The sequence below is a fragment of the Watersipora subatra genome, chromosome 5, assembly GCF_963576615.1.
Source record: "Watersipora subatra chromosome 5, tzWatSuba1.1, whole genome shotgun sequence".
Taxonomy (NCBI): Eukaryota; Metazoa; Bryozoa; class Gymnolaemata; order Cheilostomatida; family Watersiporidae; genus Watersipora; species Watersipora subatra.
This window is the reverse complement of record NC_088712.1, coordinates 44,631,751-44,651,367: the sequence shown is the minus strand read 5'-3', so window position 1 is coordinate 44,651,367 and position 19,617 is coordinate 44,631,751. Positions and strand designations below refer to the sequence as shown.

The 19,617-nt window shown below is 33.6% G+C and overlaps 1 protein-coding gene across 1 annotated transcript; it reads right to left on the bottom strand.

Annotated features, from left to right (window-relative positions):
• Positions 1–1,065: 1,065 nt before the first annotated feature.
• Positions 1,066–17,821, bottom strand: LOC137397396 (RNA-binding protein FUS-like). The gene is made up of 9 exons (XM_068083686.1): positions 17,712–17,821; positions 16,249–16,293; positions 14,863–14,978; positions 14,025–14,188; positions 12,864–12,891; positions 12,032–12,167; positions 9,628–9,795; positions 8,540–8,818; positions 1,066–1,355 (listed from the first exon to the last, which is right to left on the bottom strand). Exons 1-9 carry the CDS (start codon positions 17,746–17,748, stop codon positions 1,066–1,068), a joined length of 1,263 nt encoding a protein of 420 aa, XP_067939787.1. The 5' UTR covers positions 17,749–17,821.
• Between the last annotated feature and the right edge of the window lie 1,796 nt (positions 17,822–19,617).

The following is a 19,617-nucleotide window of genomic DNA, read 5'->3' as shown; positions in this document are numbered from 1 at the left end:
CGAGATTTACTGGTTGGCCTATTTATTATTTTATTTCCATTGTATCATTTTACCCTTTTTCTTTTACTTGACTTTTATGTTCAAAAACACCTTGCTTTGCTTTTTAATCTGATTGGTACCTATACTTTTAGCTAGTCAAATTGCTGATGTCTATGTTTAAGTCTATGTATAAGTCCATGTACAATAGTTCTTTCTATTTACCATTTATCTTTTCTTTGTTTTACATGATTTTTAATTTTTGTCAGTTGTGTTCAATGTCTTTTTTTTAATTCTGGAATTTGTCACCCCTTCATGGTGGTTATAATATGATATGAACAATGTGTACATTTTTTGAGAAAAACAATGAACAAACCTGATGATTTTTGTGCAAATAGTAGGTAGTTCTTTTTAAAATCATCAATTTTTTCAACTCTTTTTGGGCAATGGTAAAAGTGGTTAGCTATAGTTGTCATTCCTATTGTCATATAACAATATTCTCTCGAATAAACCATTGATTTTTCCTCACAAAATGAGATGTTTATTAGTTAAAAGTGTATGAAGCATATAATTGTTTCACCGTAAGAATCTCTAAAAATAATACAACATACATGTATATAAATGCATAAGACTTTATTGGAAGCTACGTGACAAAAATGCAAAACCTGTTCAAGTTGTCATTGTCATGATGTAATAGCAGAGTGGCTTTCCTTTCATCTTGGAGTTTTTGCTGACTAAACCACACTATTAGGAATATAGATAGAATTGACTGGAATGTTTGCAACTGTTCCAAGTATGATAGCATATAAAAATATGTGTAAACTTGAATTTGAGGAGAAGCATAAGTCAGGCAATCAAGACATGAGATGCAACAAAATAAATTTCAAAAATATCACATTTTGTGTAATTTGAAAGATCCTAAGTAGATAGAACCATTCACTAACAAAACAATCTATACTATAATAGTTAGGAAATGTTATAGAAAAGTGAAAATTGTTTAATATCTTTAGTTGGCTGATGTGTGTTATTGCACATCCTGGAAAGCGGAGATCTTGACATATCAGCACACTGATCACTGACGTCATCACCTTAAAAGTCATCACCTCCAAAGTCATCACCTCCAAAGTCATCACCTCCAAAGTCATCACCTCCGAGCTCCTCTCCACTGTCATCATTAAACCCGCTTTGGTCGTATGCAGCTTGGTTAAATGGGCCTTGGTAGTAATCAGCTTGGTTTTGCGGAAGTAGGTCATACTCAGGTTGGTTATAACCACCTTGGTCATAACCTCCTTGATCGTAACCCCCTTCATTCGCTCCTTCTGTTGGCTGATCGTTGTAACCGTCACCTTGGCCATAACCATTGTAGTCTGCAACCTCTTCTAAAAGTGCAAGATTTATAAAAGAACATTTTTGAAGGCGAATGGGTAGATTCCTACAAACTTTTGGAGTGATTTACTAAGTTTACATACAGCAATAGTGCGATGACATCTGGATGTGCCAGTGACTAGTGGACCCATTGTTCTATAGGGCACCATAGTAGAGCCATAGGTGTGTGCACCCAACTAACAACGACATTCCTGGGATGTTCCGTAACGTTACGCTGAAATAACGTTCCAAGCAAACATTGTCATAACGTTCTACAAACGTTATTTGATGATCATTGTAGAATTATGTTCTAACAATGTCGCAGGAACGTTGCATAGAATGTTGTGCAAAAATATTATCATAACGTTCAGCAGAATGTTACAGGAATATAATTTGCTAACGTTATCATAACGTCGTTAGAGAACATTATTAATGAATGTCCCAGGAATGTCCCAGGAACGTTACTCTGGAATGTTCGAGTGAAAACATTCATATAACATTGGCTTGAAATGTAACTGGAATATTATGGGGTTACATCATATTTACATTCAAATAATTGTCCCAGCAATGTTTCAGGAATGTTACTTTTGAATGTTCGAGGGTTAATGTTCATATAACATTGGCTGGCAATGTAGTTAGAACATTATGGTGTTACATCAATTGTACTTTCAAATGAATGTCCTATCAATGTTACAGAAATGTTACTTTTGAATGTTCGAGGGTTAACATTCATGTAACATTGGCTTGCAATGTAACTAGAATATTATGGTGTGACACCATATTTAACTTCAAATGAATTTTGTAGCAATGTTTCAGGAATGTTACTTTTGAATGTTTGAGTGTTAACATTCATATAACATTGGCTTGCAATGTAACTAGAATATTGTGGTGTGACATCATATTTAATTTTAAATGAATGTCCTAGGAATGTCCCAGGAACGTTACTCTGGAATGTTCGAGTAAAAACATTCATATAACATTGGCTTGCAATGTAACTAGAATATTATGGTGTGACACCATATTTAACTTCAAATGAATGTTCCAGGAATGTCCCAGGAATGTTACTCTGGAATGTTCCAGTGCAAACATTCATGTAACATTGGCTTGAAATGTAACTGGAATATTATGGGGTGACATCATATTTACATTCAAATAATTGTCCCAGCAATGTTTCAGGAATGTTACTTTTGAATTTTCGAGGGTTAATGTTCATATAACATTGGCTGGCTGGCAATGTAGTTAGAACATTATGGTGTTACATCAATTGTACTTTCAAATGAATGTCCTAGCAATGTTACAGAAATGTTACTTTTGAATGTTCGAGGGTTAATATTCATATATTATTGGCTTGCAATGTAACTAGAATATTATGGTGTGACACCATAATTAACTTCAAATGAATTTTGTAGCAATGTTTCAGGAATTTTACTTTTGAATGTTTGAGTGTTAACATTCATATAACATTGGCTTCCAATGTAACTAGAATACTATGGTGTGACACCATATTTAACTTCAAATGAATTTTGTAGCAATGTTTCAGGAATGTTACTTTTGAATGTTTGAGTGTTAACATTCATATAACATTGGCTTGCTATGTTGCTATGACATTATGGTGTTATATTGTTTTTACTTTCAAATAAATGTCCCAACAATGTTACAAAAACGTTACTTTGGAATGTTGGAGTGTAAACATGCGTATAACATTGGCTTGCTATGTTGCTATAACATTATGGTGCAACATATATACATAGTTGTATAACTGGTTCTTTTAGAGCTTTTGTCGGTAGTTTAATAAATACGCGGACAACAAACCATTAAGAAAAAAGTTAATTTTAGTTTTACCCATTTTGCCATCCTCCTATGCAAATATTGTTTTGACTAAAACCAATTGATAACAATCATTTGTCTTTTTCATCATAACAGCAATCATTTTACTTTTCTCATTTTTGCATGGGAGTTATTAAGAGCTTTATGGATATTCATTATTTTGAGAAATCGAGCACAATGGTACAGAGAGTTTTAGACATTAGCCAAATGTGATTAAATTATGAGTTGAAATCAGGAACATTAAGGTCAGGCAAGTATATCCTGACCCTTACGGTTTCCACCGCTAGTGATCACTTCTAGATCACAAATTTTCAGCTGGGAGATATGCAATAATATTTAGAAAGAAACATATTTAAACAAATTATGAACTTGCATCTAAAAGCAACAACGCTGTTGACATATTTGCTTGGAGCACGCCACACAATATTTATATTTTGCATACAAAATTACATAGAAGTTACCTTCTCATTTTGCAGCAAGATACATTAACTTCAAGTGATGTTTTAAGAATTTGGGAGTTGTACCACTACGCTTTAACAGAAGGACATTTTTTAGTTTCACATTAACTCGTTTTTATTAAATTGCTATAATAATTGATGCTTGCAGTTTCCTGAAACTAACATAGTTAAACTGCAGTAGTCAAAAAATGGAAAGTAAGAATATTGACTTGCTAAAATTTACGAAAAGAAAGACACTGTATTCACTTTGCATACAGTTTATAGATGCTCTTAACTGAAGATCCTAAATACTACGTATGTAAAATAATACTACAAAGTTTATAGCAAGAATGACAGACTATCGCTGTATGCGTTTTGACCATAAACTCATTAGTAATAGTTACCTGTTAAAAATTTGAGATAAATGCAAAAGTAGTTGAAAGGAGCAAATTTCAACAATAATACCAACTGGTACTAACTTCAGAGAGCGCTGAAAAAGTGAAACATCGGCTAATTTGATAACAGGCCAACGCAAAGAAGTTTGAATGCAAACAAAGAGTTTCTAAAGAGGAAAGTGTAGCAGTAATATAAATTTAACGAGGTTATAAAGCTGCAGCACTTACTAGTTCACAGTAGTTGCATCTGTTTAGACTGTTCTGCATTTACATTTGGTAAATAAGCATAAAGCATTCAGCTACAATTGTAGTTCTTAGAAGTAATGATGATGCAAAAAACAGTCTTTATATAAATTGACAAACAACATTTTATTAACAAGTACTTTGATTCTATGTGTGTAACATCAACTGATATGTTTTAGGGAAATTAATAATACTACGGCAAGGTTTTAAAAATTGTAGCATTAAGTACTGAAATTCCAAAAATGATAATTCAATTGGCACTTCAATTGGAGTTGTGTGCACATGTACATAATTAAGAAAGCAACTCTTGAAAGTTCGCATTGCGTTAGATTATGTATTACTTGTGATGAGCATGTTAGGTTGAGAATCGTGCTGCCTTTTACCAAAACGTCAACTTAGAGCTAGTAGTGCGATGTAATTTCTTTTTCTCTTTTTATGAAATGATTTTCAGCTATTTGATTGTGATATAAGATAGGTATGATTGAAGAATTTGACAATATGTAAGAGGCAACAATAGCCGATTGACTATGTATTTTTAAAAGAGTGTACGCGCTAATTCAAACAAGCTTATAAAGGAAATTGAAAAGGCAGGCTGCTCGCATACTTCTAGATCAACTAAAACTTAAAAATCTTATCGTTTAATTTTTCATTAAATATCTGCACGGCGTTTCTTAAAGCTTTGGAACAATCTGCAATAGCATTAGCAGTGCTTCTCATTTACCTGCGTATATAGCTGTTTGCACATATAGCGTCTCATCAGAAAGGTTTACTCCAAGTGAATAACTCGACTAATGCGGAGTTGTTAGCTTACAGTTTGTTATTATTTTTTAATGGATATGTCCAAGTTCGTGTTTTTGGCTACATGAGATTTACTAACTAATTTACCGCATTGCTATTCTACAACAACTCTTTTTAAATTTCAAATTATTAAAATGATAATTCAGCATAAGAACAATGCGACTAGGACATTAGTTGCTTCTGAAGAAACTTACTATTAGCGCAACCCTAAATATGATATGCTTGTGCATTTTTCATAATATGCCAATATGAAGTTGCAGCCTTATAGAAAGCTCAGTTATGAAGCCATTAAATAAAAAAGCTGATTAGGATGATTTTGAAAATATGGTGGTTGTGCACTCTTGTATCCACCTGTGTCTATTATGAGGAATCGCGATTCCAAAAACTTGAATGAGTGGACAATATTACCTTATTATAGAGTGCCCACAAATAGTGAAAAGAAAAGTATTGCTGATACTATTTCATGTATCTAGCAAGTGACACTGATGTGGCAGATCAACTTCGATGTTCATAATTACTTTGTTAACAGGTTGTTGCCATATTTACTTTATACTCATATTTGCTTTGTTTGTATTCTGTACATTTTAGCAGTTCTCATCTGCTAATATAAATGCTTCTTCATATTTCAGGCCTTAAAGGATTGTACTGTAATCTGAATTGTTGGATGAAAGAACAGCCTTCGCCACCACAATCCAAGGACGAGCTGGAAAAACTTTAGTCTAATGTGGTAAAGCATTTGGTGGACTGTAGCATTATTCACAAATATGATCATAGCTTTGCTTGTTTGTCTCTGTGTATCATTGATATATAATTTATTCTGGTGTAAAGGTTGTGGTATTTTTCTGCCATCTTTTGATGACAATATATATAGAGTTTAGTCATTTTATAGCTTTATTTTTATTGTGTTTCATATTATTTTCTGTTATTATATCATGCAACTGTTTGTACCAAAATATACAGCTTCAGAACCATGCCCTAACTATTGAGATGCTCACAAAGATTATTTTAAGAATAATCTAGTAATAGTCTTCGTATATATCTAAGGTGCAATATTTGTTGAATGTCCGTCAGCCTTGAGAAGAGATGTTGTGTGAAGGTTAAGCATGGTACATTATAGAAAAATTAGGTTGCTTCGGAGACGTAATGTTGGTGGAATGTTGTATAGCTTGAGGAAAAATATTGTCGACGGTTATGCTCGGTACATTATAGTAACATTGTACGCAATTCATTAGAGGAACATTCTGTGAAACATCAAAATGTTAGAAATTGTCTACACAGTTACACCCCACTAATGTTCTGCACGAAAACGTTCCTGGGATGTTAGCTAATATCTTTGAGGCAACATCATGAAAGGCATGCTTGTGGAATATTCTGTAACATTCTCCCCATGTCGCAGGAATTTTGCACCAGATCATCTGCTGAATGTTCCATAATGGTGAAACGCCATACTGTTCCGAATATACTAGAAGACAATATTATGAGAATGTTTATACCCAAACATTTCAAAGTAGCAATCCTGTAACACTGCTGGGACATTCGATAACAATGTTTTGTAACAACGTTATAATAACGTTAGCAAACCTTTTCCTCTAACGTTCTAGCTAGAATTGTACAAAAACGCTTGATTTAATTTTTGGAAGTTGTCACCCTTTCATAACAAAAAATTATTTAAAATGAAGCAAATTAAAAATTTTATAGATTTTTCATTACAGATATAAAAACAAACAAAATAATGAAAACAAATAATGATAAATCTGAATGATTTATGTAAATGAAATAAAAAGTCACTACAAATTTAAATTTTCGCACTTCATTAGACATATCGCAAAAATGACTAGGGTCCATTAGGCTCTGGCTATCCGTTATAGAGGGTCAATATAACGCGACAGGGTGACCACATCGCAACTGACCAGGTCACCACATATACATTTTGTGTCAGATGTATGGTGATAGTCTATCTACCGATTGATTAACGCTACGTGTCGTCTGACGAGCTGACGCGTATGTAAATCATTTCGTTAGAAGAGCGAACCCAATGCCCATTAACTTGTATGCCTTTAAATTTCTTTTTAGCTCAACGAGATTACTGCGGTAAGGAAAGCAATGCGCAGTAGCTAGGAATATTGTATAATAAAGATGAAAAATCCCTACGCATGTCCTACCAATGTTCTACGCGTAACCTTCCTGGGATGTTAGCTAATAGCCTTGAGATAATATTATGGAAGAAATGTTCGTGGAATATTACGCAATGTTCTCCCAATATTGTGGGAATGTTATGCGAGATCATTTGCTAACATTCCAGCAACGTAATTCCCACAACGTTGCTGGGACGTTGTGGGAAATACGTTATAGCAACGTATTTCCCACAACGTTGTAGGGACATTATGGGAAATACGTTCCAGTAAAGTATTTCCCACAACATTGACGGAACGTTGGGAGAGTTACGTTCCAGCAATGTTTTTCCCACAACGTTGCTGGAATGTTGAAAATGTGTCTACAAATAATCTTGTGGCAACGTTACGATGAAACGTTTCTGGGACTTTTCGGAACATCCCTGGAACGTTCTGGGAACGTAAAATTGTTAGTTGGGTGGCGCCTTATGTCAAGGCATATCTCTGTGCATGAAGCAACAAGAAAGCGAGATTTAGGTACACCCGCAAGTGAAATTTCATTGGTCGCTAAGGCTATTTCTATGGTACAAAGACAGTTCCACGCACAAGTGTTTTACTTCCAAATGGAGACACTGAATCACGACAGAAAGACAGTGACGTGGCTGTTTTTATGATAGCATTGCAACACTTTAAGGGATGTGTCGCTAGGCTATCCGCTGTATGGAAACTTAGTAAATATTGCCTAGCACACCTTGCATATGGCTTGCGGTTTATAGAACAACTTTGATGACTTCGTAGAATGACACAGAAATGCAGAGGGTTAGCTTAGTTTTGAATTTAAAAAATTTTGAAAATGAAAACTCTTCCGATTGATATCTGCAAAAAACCACCGGCATAAAATGATAAGTAGTAGCCCGGATTGAAAGAGAGTAAAATAAAGCACGTGAAGCTCAGAGCAAGAAGAATGAACTAAAAAACCTCAACTACATGCCTGACATGTAGAACTGTACCAATGTCACCATATATTAAGTATTGACATCCGAAATGTCATCACTATAGTGATGACATTTCGGATGTCACCTACTATAGTTGGTGTGCTTTACTCAACTAGGAATGTAGGTGTAATTGGAAGTGCATCGCGAGCGCCTTGTGTGAACATGGGCCCATGGCATGCACTGCTGCATGTGATTAATATAGATTAAAACGCATTTGTTATAGCTGAATGATACAAAGCAACATTGAACATTATTAATTGTAATTCCCTTCCGCATATCCGCAGAACGGAAGTAAGTATTATCTTTCTATGGTTATGGATAAGTCTAGAGAGCTGTAAGTCTGTAGATACATAAGTTTGTGGATATTTACACTATGTACATTGACAACTAACCTTGACCTCCATTTTCTTGACCTCCATCTTCTTGACCTCCTTCTTCTTGACCTCCTTCTTGACCTCCATCTTCTTCACCTCCATTTTGATCCTCGTTGTAGTTGTTGGTAATATTGTTTGTTTCATTTGTAACATAGGTGTTGTTGATTTCCGTGCTGTTATGCATATGGGAATCAAAGTGACTGTGATAACCCCAACCACCATAGCCCCAGCCCGGCGCATATCCCCAGCCCCAACACGGGCCGTATCCACCGCTTATCATAGCTCCCATCATCATTCCTAGACACAAAGTACAATAGCTTTTACATAATAAACTAATTGCTTTACAACTTATTTATTTTCAATGCTGTACATGAAAATTACTTTTCAGTTTTTTTCTAAACAGTGTTGCCAAACCTATTTTACATTTTTTAGTTCATGAATAATCAAAACTAAAAAGAGAAAGGCGCTCTATGTGGTGCTATAGATAACAACGTAAGAACAGGTATAAAATGTTTTAAATGTACATTTTTTGAAAAAGGTAATGAGTAACCATCAGATTTTTTTCAAAAAGTTGACTGTTTTTTTTAAGATAAACTTACAAAATATTTTGCTTGTGAATTTCATTAGAAAGTATGGATATTCCTGTGTCATTTGCGATTGTGTTTTATGTTTGAGGTCATCGGGTTGCCAGGATGTTTCAAAATTTATGTCGATAAAACTTGATTGCAGGTAAAACACTCAAATACTTTCTAATAATATCTAAAAAAATTGGAGTAAGTTCATCCTTAAAATCATTCATTTCATCAACTCTTTCTTTGCAAGGTAGAAAATAGATGATTAGCTAAAGTTGTCATTTCTATTGTAATATAAAGATACCCTTAAATAAATTTTCGATTTTTTCTTATGAGAAAAAATTCAAACTATCCAACTGAAATGTCTGGTAATGAAAAGTGTATGAAACAGGTAATTATGTTTCACCCTACAAGAATTTCTAAAAATAAACAACATACATGCGTGTAAATTTATAAGTTTGTGAAATGAAATAAAAATTGCATTTCTTGAGCAAACCAACCCAAACTCGGCAAACAACTATCTGTGTTTCTCACCAGTTACAAATCCATCATCTGAATTATTCCTATGGCCTCCTTGTTGTCCCTGCACAATGACTGTTGTACCAGGCTGTTGAGGGGCTTGCTGTCGGTAGCCTGTTTGTTGTTGCGGGTATCCTGCAGGTGCTGGCTGGCGGTAACCGCCTTGCTGTGGTGGTGGACCACCTAAATGAAACAGATACAAACCATATCTAACTTCTTTGACAGCTGTCAATTTTGTGCAATAAAGCTAGTTTTGCTTATAATCATCACACCACACAAGACACTTGACCAGTGACTATACTTATTCACGAGTATAAAAATCTGTTATTGATGCGGTGTTGAATTATTGGTGTAAATGTTTGCTGGCATCAATGCATTCATATAGATTGTAAATTTAGCACTACTTTTTATCTAATTTTTTGGCAGAGCAACTCTGAAATTTTTTTATGCCACCCAATATACCTCAGTACAAGGAGTGCTGTTCAGATAAAAAGAAAGTGGTTTAGTTCAAAGTAGAACCTTGCGTTTTGAGATTTTTATGATTGCATGTCATCAAAAACCAGTAAGCTCAAACAAACTAATAAAAATATTCAAATTAAAAATTAGTAAAAAATAATGGTAATGGTGCATCGTAGGTCGGTGCAACGCGCATACAACGCATGCGCAACAGACATACAAGGCACTTGCAACGCACAAACATTGTGGATACAACGCCGACACAGGTAATTAACAACGCATGCGCCACAACGTGACACTGTTAACACATTAATATTATTAATAATATCAATGTGTAATAATAATAGTAGTAATAATATTATACTATTATTCAATATTCTATTTATAGTCTGTTAATAAAACAGGTGTAAAACATTACACAAATTATTCTATTTATTTTCTATTGACCGTTTTATGTGTGTTGTGATGATAGTGTATGCCCGTTGTATCTACAATGCTTGTGCGTTGAAAGTGCCTTGTATGTCCGTTGCGCATGCGCTGCATGTGCGTTGTACCGACCCAAGATGCACCGTTCCCAAAATAATTTTACTAGCATGTTGGCAGTCGGCTTTTGTGCTGAAAACTTTAATGAAACAGTAACAAAAGTCAAGGATAATTCTTTCATGCCCGTTTCTTCCTGTTGATTTACATATTTAAAATCTCACATGAAGAGCATGCTCTTTCCTTAGTTTCGCGCTTGCCTTTTAATACTTGCGATACACATTGGAAAGATGTAAAACTTAGCACAGTTAGCAAAGCTCTCACCATATTTTGAACTAATTTTTTGTTACAAGAGTCCATCATAGATACGTGGACTCATTTGAAAATATGTCAAAGGAGTTATCCTCTCATGCTCTCCTAACTTATTTTTAGTAAAATTCGTCGAAGGCATATGCTTCGTTACACTTTTTTTAAGGGTGTCACTATATTTACGTAAGAAGTAGAATGCTAGAATTCCACCTCTATCGGTTTTCTAGTGAAATTGTTCACATAGAGACCTAAATTAGAATCAAATTTTTTCTGCCGCCACTCATTCTAGATGGTTTTATTGTAGGCCTGCCTCATGTATTCATGGTGTTTATGTAAACAGATATCGTAGCCAGTATAAAATATAACCAGTTAAGGCTTTGAATGCTAGGTAACTACAGTAGCCTGTGCGTCTATTAAAATTTTGATGCTAATATCTTTTACAGACGCTCTTCCGCCAATAAAAAAGCATGCAAGTTAATCTTGTATCTTGCTTTTTAAAGCCCATAAATAGAGAGTTGCAATGAAGTGCCACCTATAATGATCATCTATACATGTGTACTTTTACTCAGGCGTACAAAATAGATACAGATAGTTTTCCTTCAAATTATCTGACACTAACAGTAATTAAGTCTCTTTTTAAACGTTTTTAGAATTTTTCAGTTTTTAAAATTCATGCATTTAAAATGTTCATTTTTAGCGATAGCGAACCTCAAGCTGTGATGGAGCTACTATGATATCACGCAGCTCTATCAGAGGTATTGCTGGAGAATGTTGATGAAGTACAGAGTTCAATGATCATCTATACATTTGTACTTGGTCTCGCATGTTTAACATAGCTGCATAAAGTTTATGTTCAATTTATCTGCTACTAACAGAATTTTAATACATTTTCAAATCTTTTTCAAATTTCAAATTCTTTAAAATCATGCTTTTTTAATGTTCAATTCTAGTGATAGCATAGGCCTCAAGTCTTGATATAGCTACATAAATCACACGCAACTCTACTAGACATATATAGCAGGTGCCCTCATGTGCTTCACATCAGAGCACCTGCTCTACACGTCACCTGGGCTCTCACGAACATGTAAAGTAATTTTGCACATCATCATTTGTGGTTATCACTTGTAGCCAAACATTAGTTTTAGCTTGAACTGCATATTGATTGGCACCTTACCAAGCTGACTAAGGGTGTTTGCCGGAGGTCTTTGCTGCTGATAAGGAGGGGGTACTGTCGACCCATATGGTGGTGGTGCATCAACGCCTCTAGCTTGCTGGATCGGTGGAGGCTTTTGTCTTTGAGGGCGGGGAAGCTATAAGCGCACAAGTTGTGTGAAAGATGGACACAATTCAAAAAACTGACAAGAGTATTTACGTTATTGAATTTCACACCCTCAGCTGACACTAGTATGGAGCAGCAGAATTTATAATAAGCTCACAATTCATTTAAGTTTATTCACAAACTATTCATTATGCAGAATTTACGACAAAATGGTAATTTCAGTATATAAATTAAAAAATGTCATTTTTCAGTTTCTTTAACTAAAGTTTTTTTTATGAAACTACATCTAAAATTATCATTTTTTAAAATATAATTCAAAGATTTGACAATCTTATTTTAGTGGGAAAATATTGTAACTGTATTATAAATTTGTAAGTAATGCATCAAAATTGTGCTATAATATAGTAATCATATAATTAAACACACAGATAAACAGAGCAATAAAACCTCATGAGACACGAAGGCAATACATGTACTTCAGTCCTGTTATGGTTTTGTGTATTTTGAATTCAATATAAATTATCAAAACTTAAAATAATAACTATTTGAGGAAAATACATTTAATGAAGTTGTTAGTGTCATGCAATTTTATTGTATATAAACATTAGGCAGGTATCTATGACAGTCTCACAAGAGTTGATAATCGGACAACTTTGCTCTACTAAAGAGTTTGATATAAAACTGCTATAGCAGTTAATTGCAAGTAAATTCAAAGAATACAACTTACCACAGAGCAGAAGGCATTCATCAGCTGCCTGAAAGTAGGAAAATCATATTGTAACATTATTGTAGACCAGAAAACAAAATTAACAGAGATACAACCTGCAAGCCCTGTTCATTCTATTGTTTTACACTTTTACTGTATGAATGCCCAGCATTGCATGGGTAATGCAAGCTCTGCTTACTTATATCGATTTCATTGTTAGTTATAAATAAAAATGAATAATCTTAGGTTTTGTATAAACACAGCATTTAAGCATGCTAACACTGCTATAAATATTAAACACATAACTGTAGTTTGATCAGACTTGAACAGTATATGAAGAAAGTCAATTTTAAATTCGCAGAAACTTCCCACGTGCTATCTACAACTAAAATGTTTTGGTGTAATACTGAAAATTGAACAGGTAAATCTAAAATCATTTTATTTACAGAGCTTTTGTTTAAAGGAAGCGGTGTTTTGAAAGAAAGAAAATTTAAAGTATAACGATTTTAATATGCTGACTTGCCAACTAATTGGACTTGACAGCTTATTTTTTTATTTTTAGGTTTGGAAAGTGATTTAGAAAATCTATTAGTAAACATGCTTCAAGGCACGGCTATATCAAATAGCATTAAACCAATGATATTCTGTCATTAACTACGTCGTTCATGAGGCATACTTTACATCACTGACAAGATCTGAAAAGCAAAGTGTTTGAAGTATAGTATAAAATGATGTAAATATATATAATTCTATATATAATTATATAAGAAATATTCTATATATTATGTATACATATAATTCTGTATATATTATATAATATTCGATATGTTATATTATATATAATTATATATACAATTATATATATATTTATTTACTCTTCTAAACTTTATATATATATAAAGTCTAGAAGAGTAAATAAATAGAATTAAAAGTAGGGAACTTTTAGAAGACTTAATTCATAGAGTTGAGAAAAGAGAAAGTATAGAGGAGTAAATACATAGAGTTAGGAAGAGAGAAAGTATAGAGGAGTAAATACATAGAGTTAGGAAGAGAGAAAGTCTAGAGGAGTAAATACATAGAGTTAAGAAGGGAGAAAGTCTAGAGAAGTAAATACATAGAGTTAGGAAGAGAGAAAGTGTAGAGGAGTAAATACATAGAGTTAAGAAGAGAAAAGGCTTTTACCCAAGTTCACGATCAGATGCAACGATGAGCCAATTAACTCGTGATGTTCTGCTTGGGTGGTCTGGAAATGCGAGCATATATTCTACTTTACCACCTGACGGAAGCTCTGGTCTACCTGGCATCTTGTCCGCATATGGCCCAACCGCCAAAAACTGTGCCACGCTCTACATCAGGATGATAGCAAATGTTTTGTAAAACAGACAATGAAGTAATCCAAAAGCATTATCCACCGGTAAACTTATGTTTAACATAACAAATGACCAACATCAACCTATTCCTAACCTTTGACAAATTAATCATAAAAATTTTTAAGAAATTTGAGCCTGAGTTGATGAGTTCAGTATAAGATAAGATAAATATAAAGTATAAAAATAATAACTTTGAAAACAAAGTTGAAGCCAATTTTATTGCACCGCCCAGTTATTATATAACGTACAGCTAAAATTATACGTTTGTGAGTTTGCAAGCGCTATTGTTACATTTAGCTCTCAAAAGGTTAACAACACTATTTTACAAAAGCTAATTTGAAATATGCTAAAGTGTACATACAGCTTGTGATTAGCTGAAAAAAAAGAAAACAGACTTCAGTCATGATTACTCTAGAAGTCACTGTTGTCTTCGCAAAAAATTCTCATTTTTGGGTAAATTAAAAGCTTTTACGCACATCAACATTTGAGTTTTGTTACCTCTGATATCTATCCATAAATATTCTATGCATGCGTATTCAGTAAACAAACCAAAAAAGTTGAATGCATGCTATATAACCTCAAAAATTTGCAAGCCGAGGTCAAGGCAGTTCAATTTATTGAACGAACTAAAGAGGGGCGTCAACACATACCTTGAGAACCACCTTGCCGATAGCCTTACTTTCTCCTTTTGAGTTAAACCAGGCGACCTCCGAGTCTCTGAATACTTTTATGTAAACTGTTTTCCATTTCCATCCGAAGAAACCCTCTGTAGCAGTTAATTGATGGATTGTTAACATTTAGTTATTGGTTATACAAGTTGATCGTTAGCACAAGTAAAAGATAATTAGAAGCAAACATAAAATATACAAACACAAACAAGAACTTGACAGTTCATCTTGTAACCAGTAAGATGTATATAAATTCTATACATAAGTATTTATTATAAGTTTTATAAACGAATATATTGCAAAAGTAAATTTGAATTAGCTGATAACTTTGCAGAGTTCAGTAAAAAGATGGCTTCAAATAAAACAGGGTTTACAGCAAGAATATAACTAGATTTTTGAACAAAGAATTTTTAGAGCGAAAAAAGTCAAGCAAAAGAAATAAATGGCTGCTATGAAACTAATTTACTCTACGAACGTTAAAATTTCATTACGTTAAATCCAAAGGTGGGAGCAGTCCATCACAGATCGAGTACAATGTCTGCTTAGCAGAGGCTGTGTGCATGTTTTTAAGAGCATTGTTGCAGAAGCTATGGCTGTGTAGTCTGAACTAGACATGTCTGGTCCCGGTGGAATGGAAAGGGCAACAACTGGAGACACGCCCAATTCGAACGACCAACGTAAGGTCCAATGCCATTTTCGTGACTACCTGTGGTCTTTTGTGAGAATTGAACGTCAAACAGTTGGTGTGGAGCTGCTCTCTTTTAATGATACAAATGCTTAGTCAGCTTAAATTTACAGTGAATCGCCCTAAAACGCTTTTGTTACATATTTCCGCTTTCGAGTTTGACATCAAATTGAAGGGCAATAAATTCAAAGGTACAAATGTTTAGGTAGCAATAAATTTACGATTATCAAACTTAACATTTTTTCTTATACTTTTCCACATGGTCATTTTGACTATACAACACCAATTTTATTAATTATGTAGTTGAAAATTAAAATCAAGCTCTGAAAAAATTAATTAAACAGTAATTCATTTATTGCAGCACACATGAGATGACATCGTTGATATCAGATCAAGTAGGGTAACAGAAAAAACAGCACTGTAATATACAGCTGCCGATATAACCTTTGTAAATAAACATCATAAATCCTGGAGGTGTTTATAGTGTCCCAAAATGCTTCGTTACGGAATGAAACAAAAATACATCTTACGTTGGCAAGCTATGAGTATATAAATAGCTTTTAATTGAATGAATCTCTATAAATATTCCACGTAAATGTTTATTAGATGAGTCTTTTATATATCCAAATTTTGCATGAATTTTCTCAGCTTGCAGAAACCTAAGAACAGATAACATCACTTACTGCACCATTTCTGTACCGAACAGTCATAGCTGCATCCAGATGTATCTATAAAACATGGTCAAGGATTAAATCCAAAAGATCAAATGTACAAAACTAACACTTTTCAACGGCAGAGTGTTTCTTTTGTCATACATTTTAATGGTGCAAAATTAAATATCTACAGAAAGCTAATCAAATCAAAGTGGACACAAATGAGAGGAGGTTTTGCAAATTGTTGGCTAAAAAGATGACTGTGTTTTCACATCATAGCTACAGGAACTTCTAAGTGGCATAATAAATTGATTGAGTCCGCTTGTACAGTAATTTAATATTATTCTAAAAGTTTTGGTACACGATGATAACACATTACATATCTACATAGTTGGTATGATGTAAGATAATTTAATGATGAAATTATTGTGTCTCCTTGTAATGATATGTAAAGTTAAAATGTTGGTAAGCGATAATAAGAAGAAAAAGAAGTTTCAAAAATTGTTGGCTAAAAAAGATGACTGCATTTTCTCACCTTTTTTAAAATAACCTTGCATAATAAAACGAATAAGTCCCTTTGTAATTATATATTATGTTAGAGGTGTTGGTGTGTGATAATAACACAATATACATACATTTATACATATATATATATATATATATATATACATATACATATATTGTTATCTTAAAATATATATAATTATCTGTGCTACCCGGCGTTGCCCTGGCAATAGAAAAGTCTTTGGACAGAAAAGTGATTTGTATTTAACGTATAACAACATTTGTCATTCTAACTTTCAAACTACATATCATGAGAAAAGTTTTTTGTCTTATAAACAATGAGAAGTTGTGAGAGTTGCTCGCTATTAGCCTGCGTGCTATCAGCCAGTACGTTTGATAATGTGAATGTACAGCTTTTTGTGATGTTATGCTAGGACCCGCGTCGTATGGAAATCTGTTGGGTAATTGTTGTCATATACTGACTTATATTGGCAAGCTAGCAATTCAATTTCTGTGGTCTAGTGGATAGTGCATCAAACTAGTGAATGGCAGGGTCTGAGATCGAACCTTCTTCAGTATGGAATCTTTACTCCAAGATTTTAAGATCTATAGCCGTAATGCGTACACACATACTTTGAGAAATATATATACTTAGATTGGCCCGTTGTAAGAAAATTGAATAATAAAAATATTGACTCCCTTTGTAATTCTATTTTTACATGTATATTATGTGAGAAATTTAGGCATGCTATAATGACACAATATCCAAGGCTAAATCAGTTAGCTTAAAATTTACATAGTTCTTCGCGTACAAACAACAGAATACTGAAAAAAATCACAAACAACTGAATCTCAATTAAAAAGAGCAAGTAATCAACAATGACCTAGAATCCTACAAAGGTTTTTGCTACTAGAAGGATTGTGTTCAAAGTACAGTAGACATCTGAGGTCTAATAAAGTCACTCAATACATGATATTGAAATGCTTACTAGCTATGTTCACAGAGCCTCCTCCACCACAAGACATCTTCCTTGCAGAATTACTGTGACTGGCTCAACAATGTCTCTCTTTCTCTTGCTAGAGCTCTTCTTGTATACAATCTAGAGTGTATATTTAACCATTAATAAAGTTATTAATGAATAAGCAGAAAGAAATGTATGGCTGGAAATCTCTTGACACTGTGAAGTTGCGCCGGTTGGTAGTTGCGCCAAATGTGAAATAATTTAATTCATATTTTATAATTAACGTTTTTTGTACATTAGACTTTGTTTATCAACTACACATACAAAAAATCATAATTTTGAACAAATGTAATTTCCTATAACTCACATCATCATTCGTACTGCTAAATAAGCACTATGCTGTTACTTGTTAATGATAATATTTTTTAATGAAAAAGTTAATTATTCAGATTACAAAGTAGATACATGGTTTATGCAAAACTTTCTACAATCTCAGAAGCTCTAATAATATTCACACATTAACTTGAATTAGCCTATTGCACTCTTAATTAAGGTTTATATCTGATGAAAAAAGGTTCAGATTTTTAACAATCCCAAAGACAAAAATCATTAATAGAAAAAGAATGTTTGACAATCTTTTTGATAGAAAAGAAGTAACAAATACGTTTTACTTTATGGTTAAACAGTTAACAAAGAGTAATTACAATGTAACATTGGAATAGCGTGAATAGGTTTAAGCACAAAAAACAACAGCAAAAATAGTGCCAAAATCGCAAAAGTTACGTATAATATTTTGGGCACTTGTTCAGTGTAGAAGTAGCCTTGACAGCCCTGAGGCATCCTGTAACTGAAGCTATAGATTGGGGTACATGTTTCGTAACCACTACAGCTATATTTTTCAAAAATGCATAATTTGAAAATAGTAGGTTACAAGTTTAGATCTTTGTCAAAATACATAAAAACCAGCAACATTTATTCTGTTACCTATGAAAACACCATTTGCCGAGTCGATCATACCGTTATTTTGTTGCATAGAGGTATTAGCAAAAGCAGACAGTATAGGAGAGATATGCAATAATGCAACAAACAAAAACACAAACATCATATACACATTTACAAACAGATTGAAACTCTCCCACGGAAGCAATCCATGCAAAAAAGGCGCCAATTGGCTTGCCAGAAAATCGATTTTTACCAAACACAGCCAGAATAACTAGAATGAGTCATTATTTTTCACCATTACACTCTCATAACATTCTTGAAATAAATCCACTTATATACTAGTTCTCTGCCACATAAAGAACAGAATTTGAGTGCCTAAACCCCTTATCGCAGGCTAACAGAGAGATCTATAAAAGAGAACTGCAGCTTTAACGACTCCGCCTTTTCTCCATTGCCAGCTAGCCTTTTCTTTTCCAACTGTTGAGGCTTATATTTCAATTGTTTCCCTTATGGACTATTATGACTCTGGTTTGACTGTCAAGACTAACAGTCATACGGGACAGAGCGAGCGAACGAACATGGATAGCTGTTTGAGTAAGGGTGTAACATTCATTTTGACTATTGGTTCCTATTATTGTTGTTTAGAATTTTGTTGGCTGTGTATTTTAAATAATTCACCTATAGAATTATTCTAAGGTAACTTTTACTGGTAAATATCAACATTGCTTATACTAGCTTAACATCTTCGCTGATGCCAAAACCAGTAATAATCAAATTAGTTCACAAAAGCTAGCAACATGCACAAACTAAACATAGTTTAAATAAAATAAACTAACAAAGCAGATCCTACACTAATGTATGTGTAGATTCGGATTAATTGTGTATACCATAATTTGTCCCTAAACACACACGACAATATACGGCCAAACATTGGTAGCGTATACACGAGTTTGTTTGTGTAGTTGGTGATGAAAGCAGTCATATTATATTA

Coding starts and splice junctions, on each gene's coding strand:
- LOC137397396 (XM_068083686.1), bottom strand. CDS start 17,748: ATGTCTTGTGGTGGAGGAGGCTCTGTGAACATAGCTA. Junction 12,168..12,863: donor TGAATGCCTTCTGCTCTGTG/GTAAGTTGTATT, acceptor GTGCGCTTATAG/CTTCCCCGCCCTCAAAGACA. Junction 1,356..8,539: donor TCAAGAAAATGGAGGTCAAG/GTTAGTTGTCAA, acceptor TTGCACTTTTAG/AAGAGGTTGCAGACTACAAT.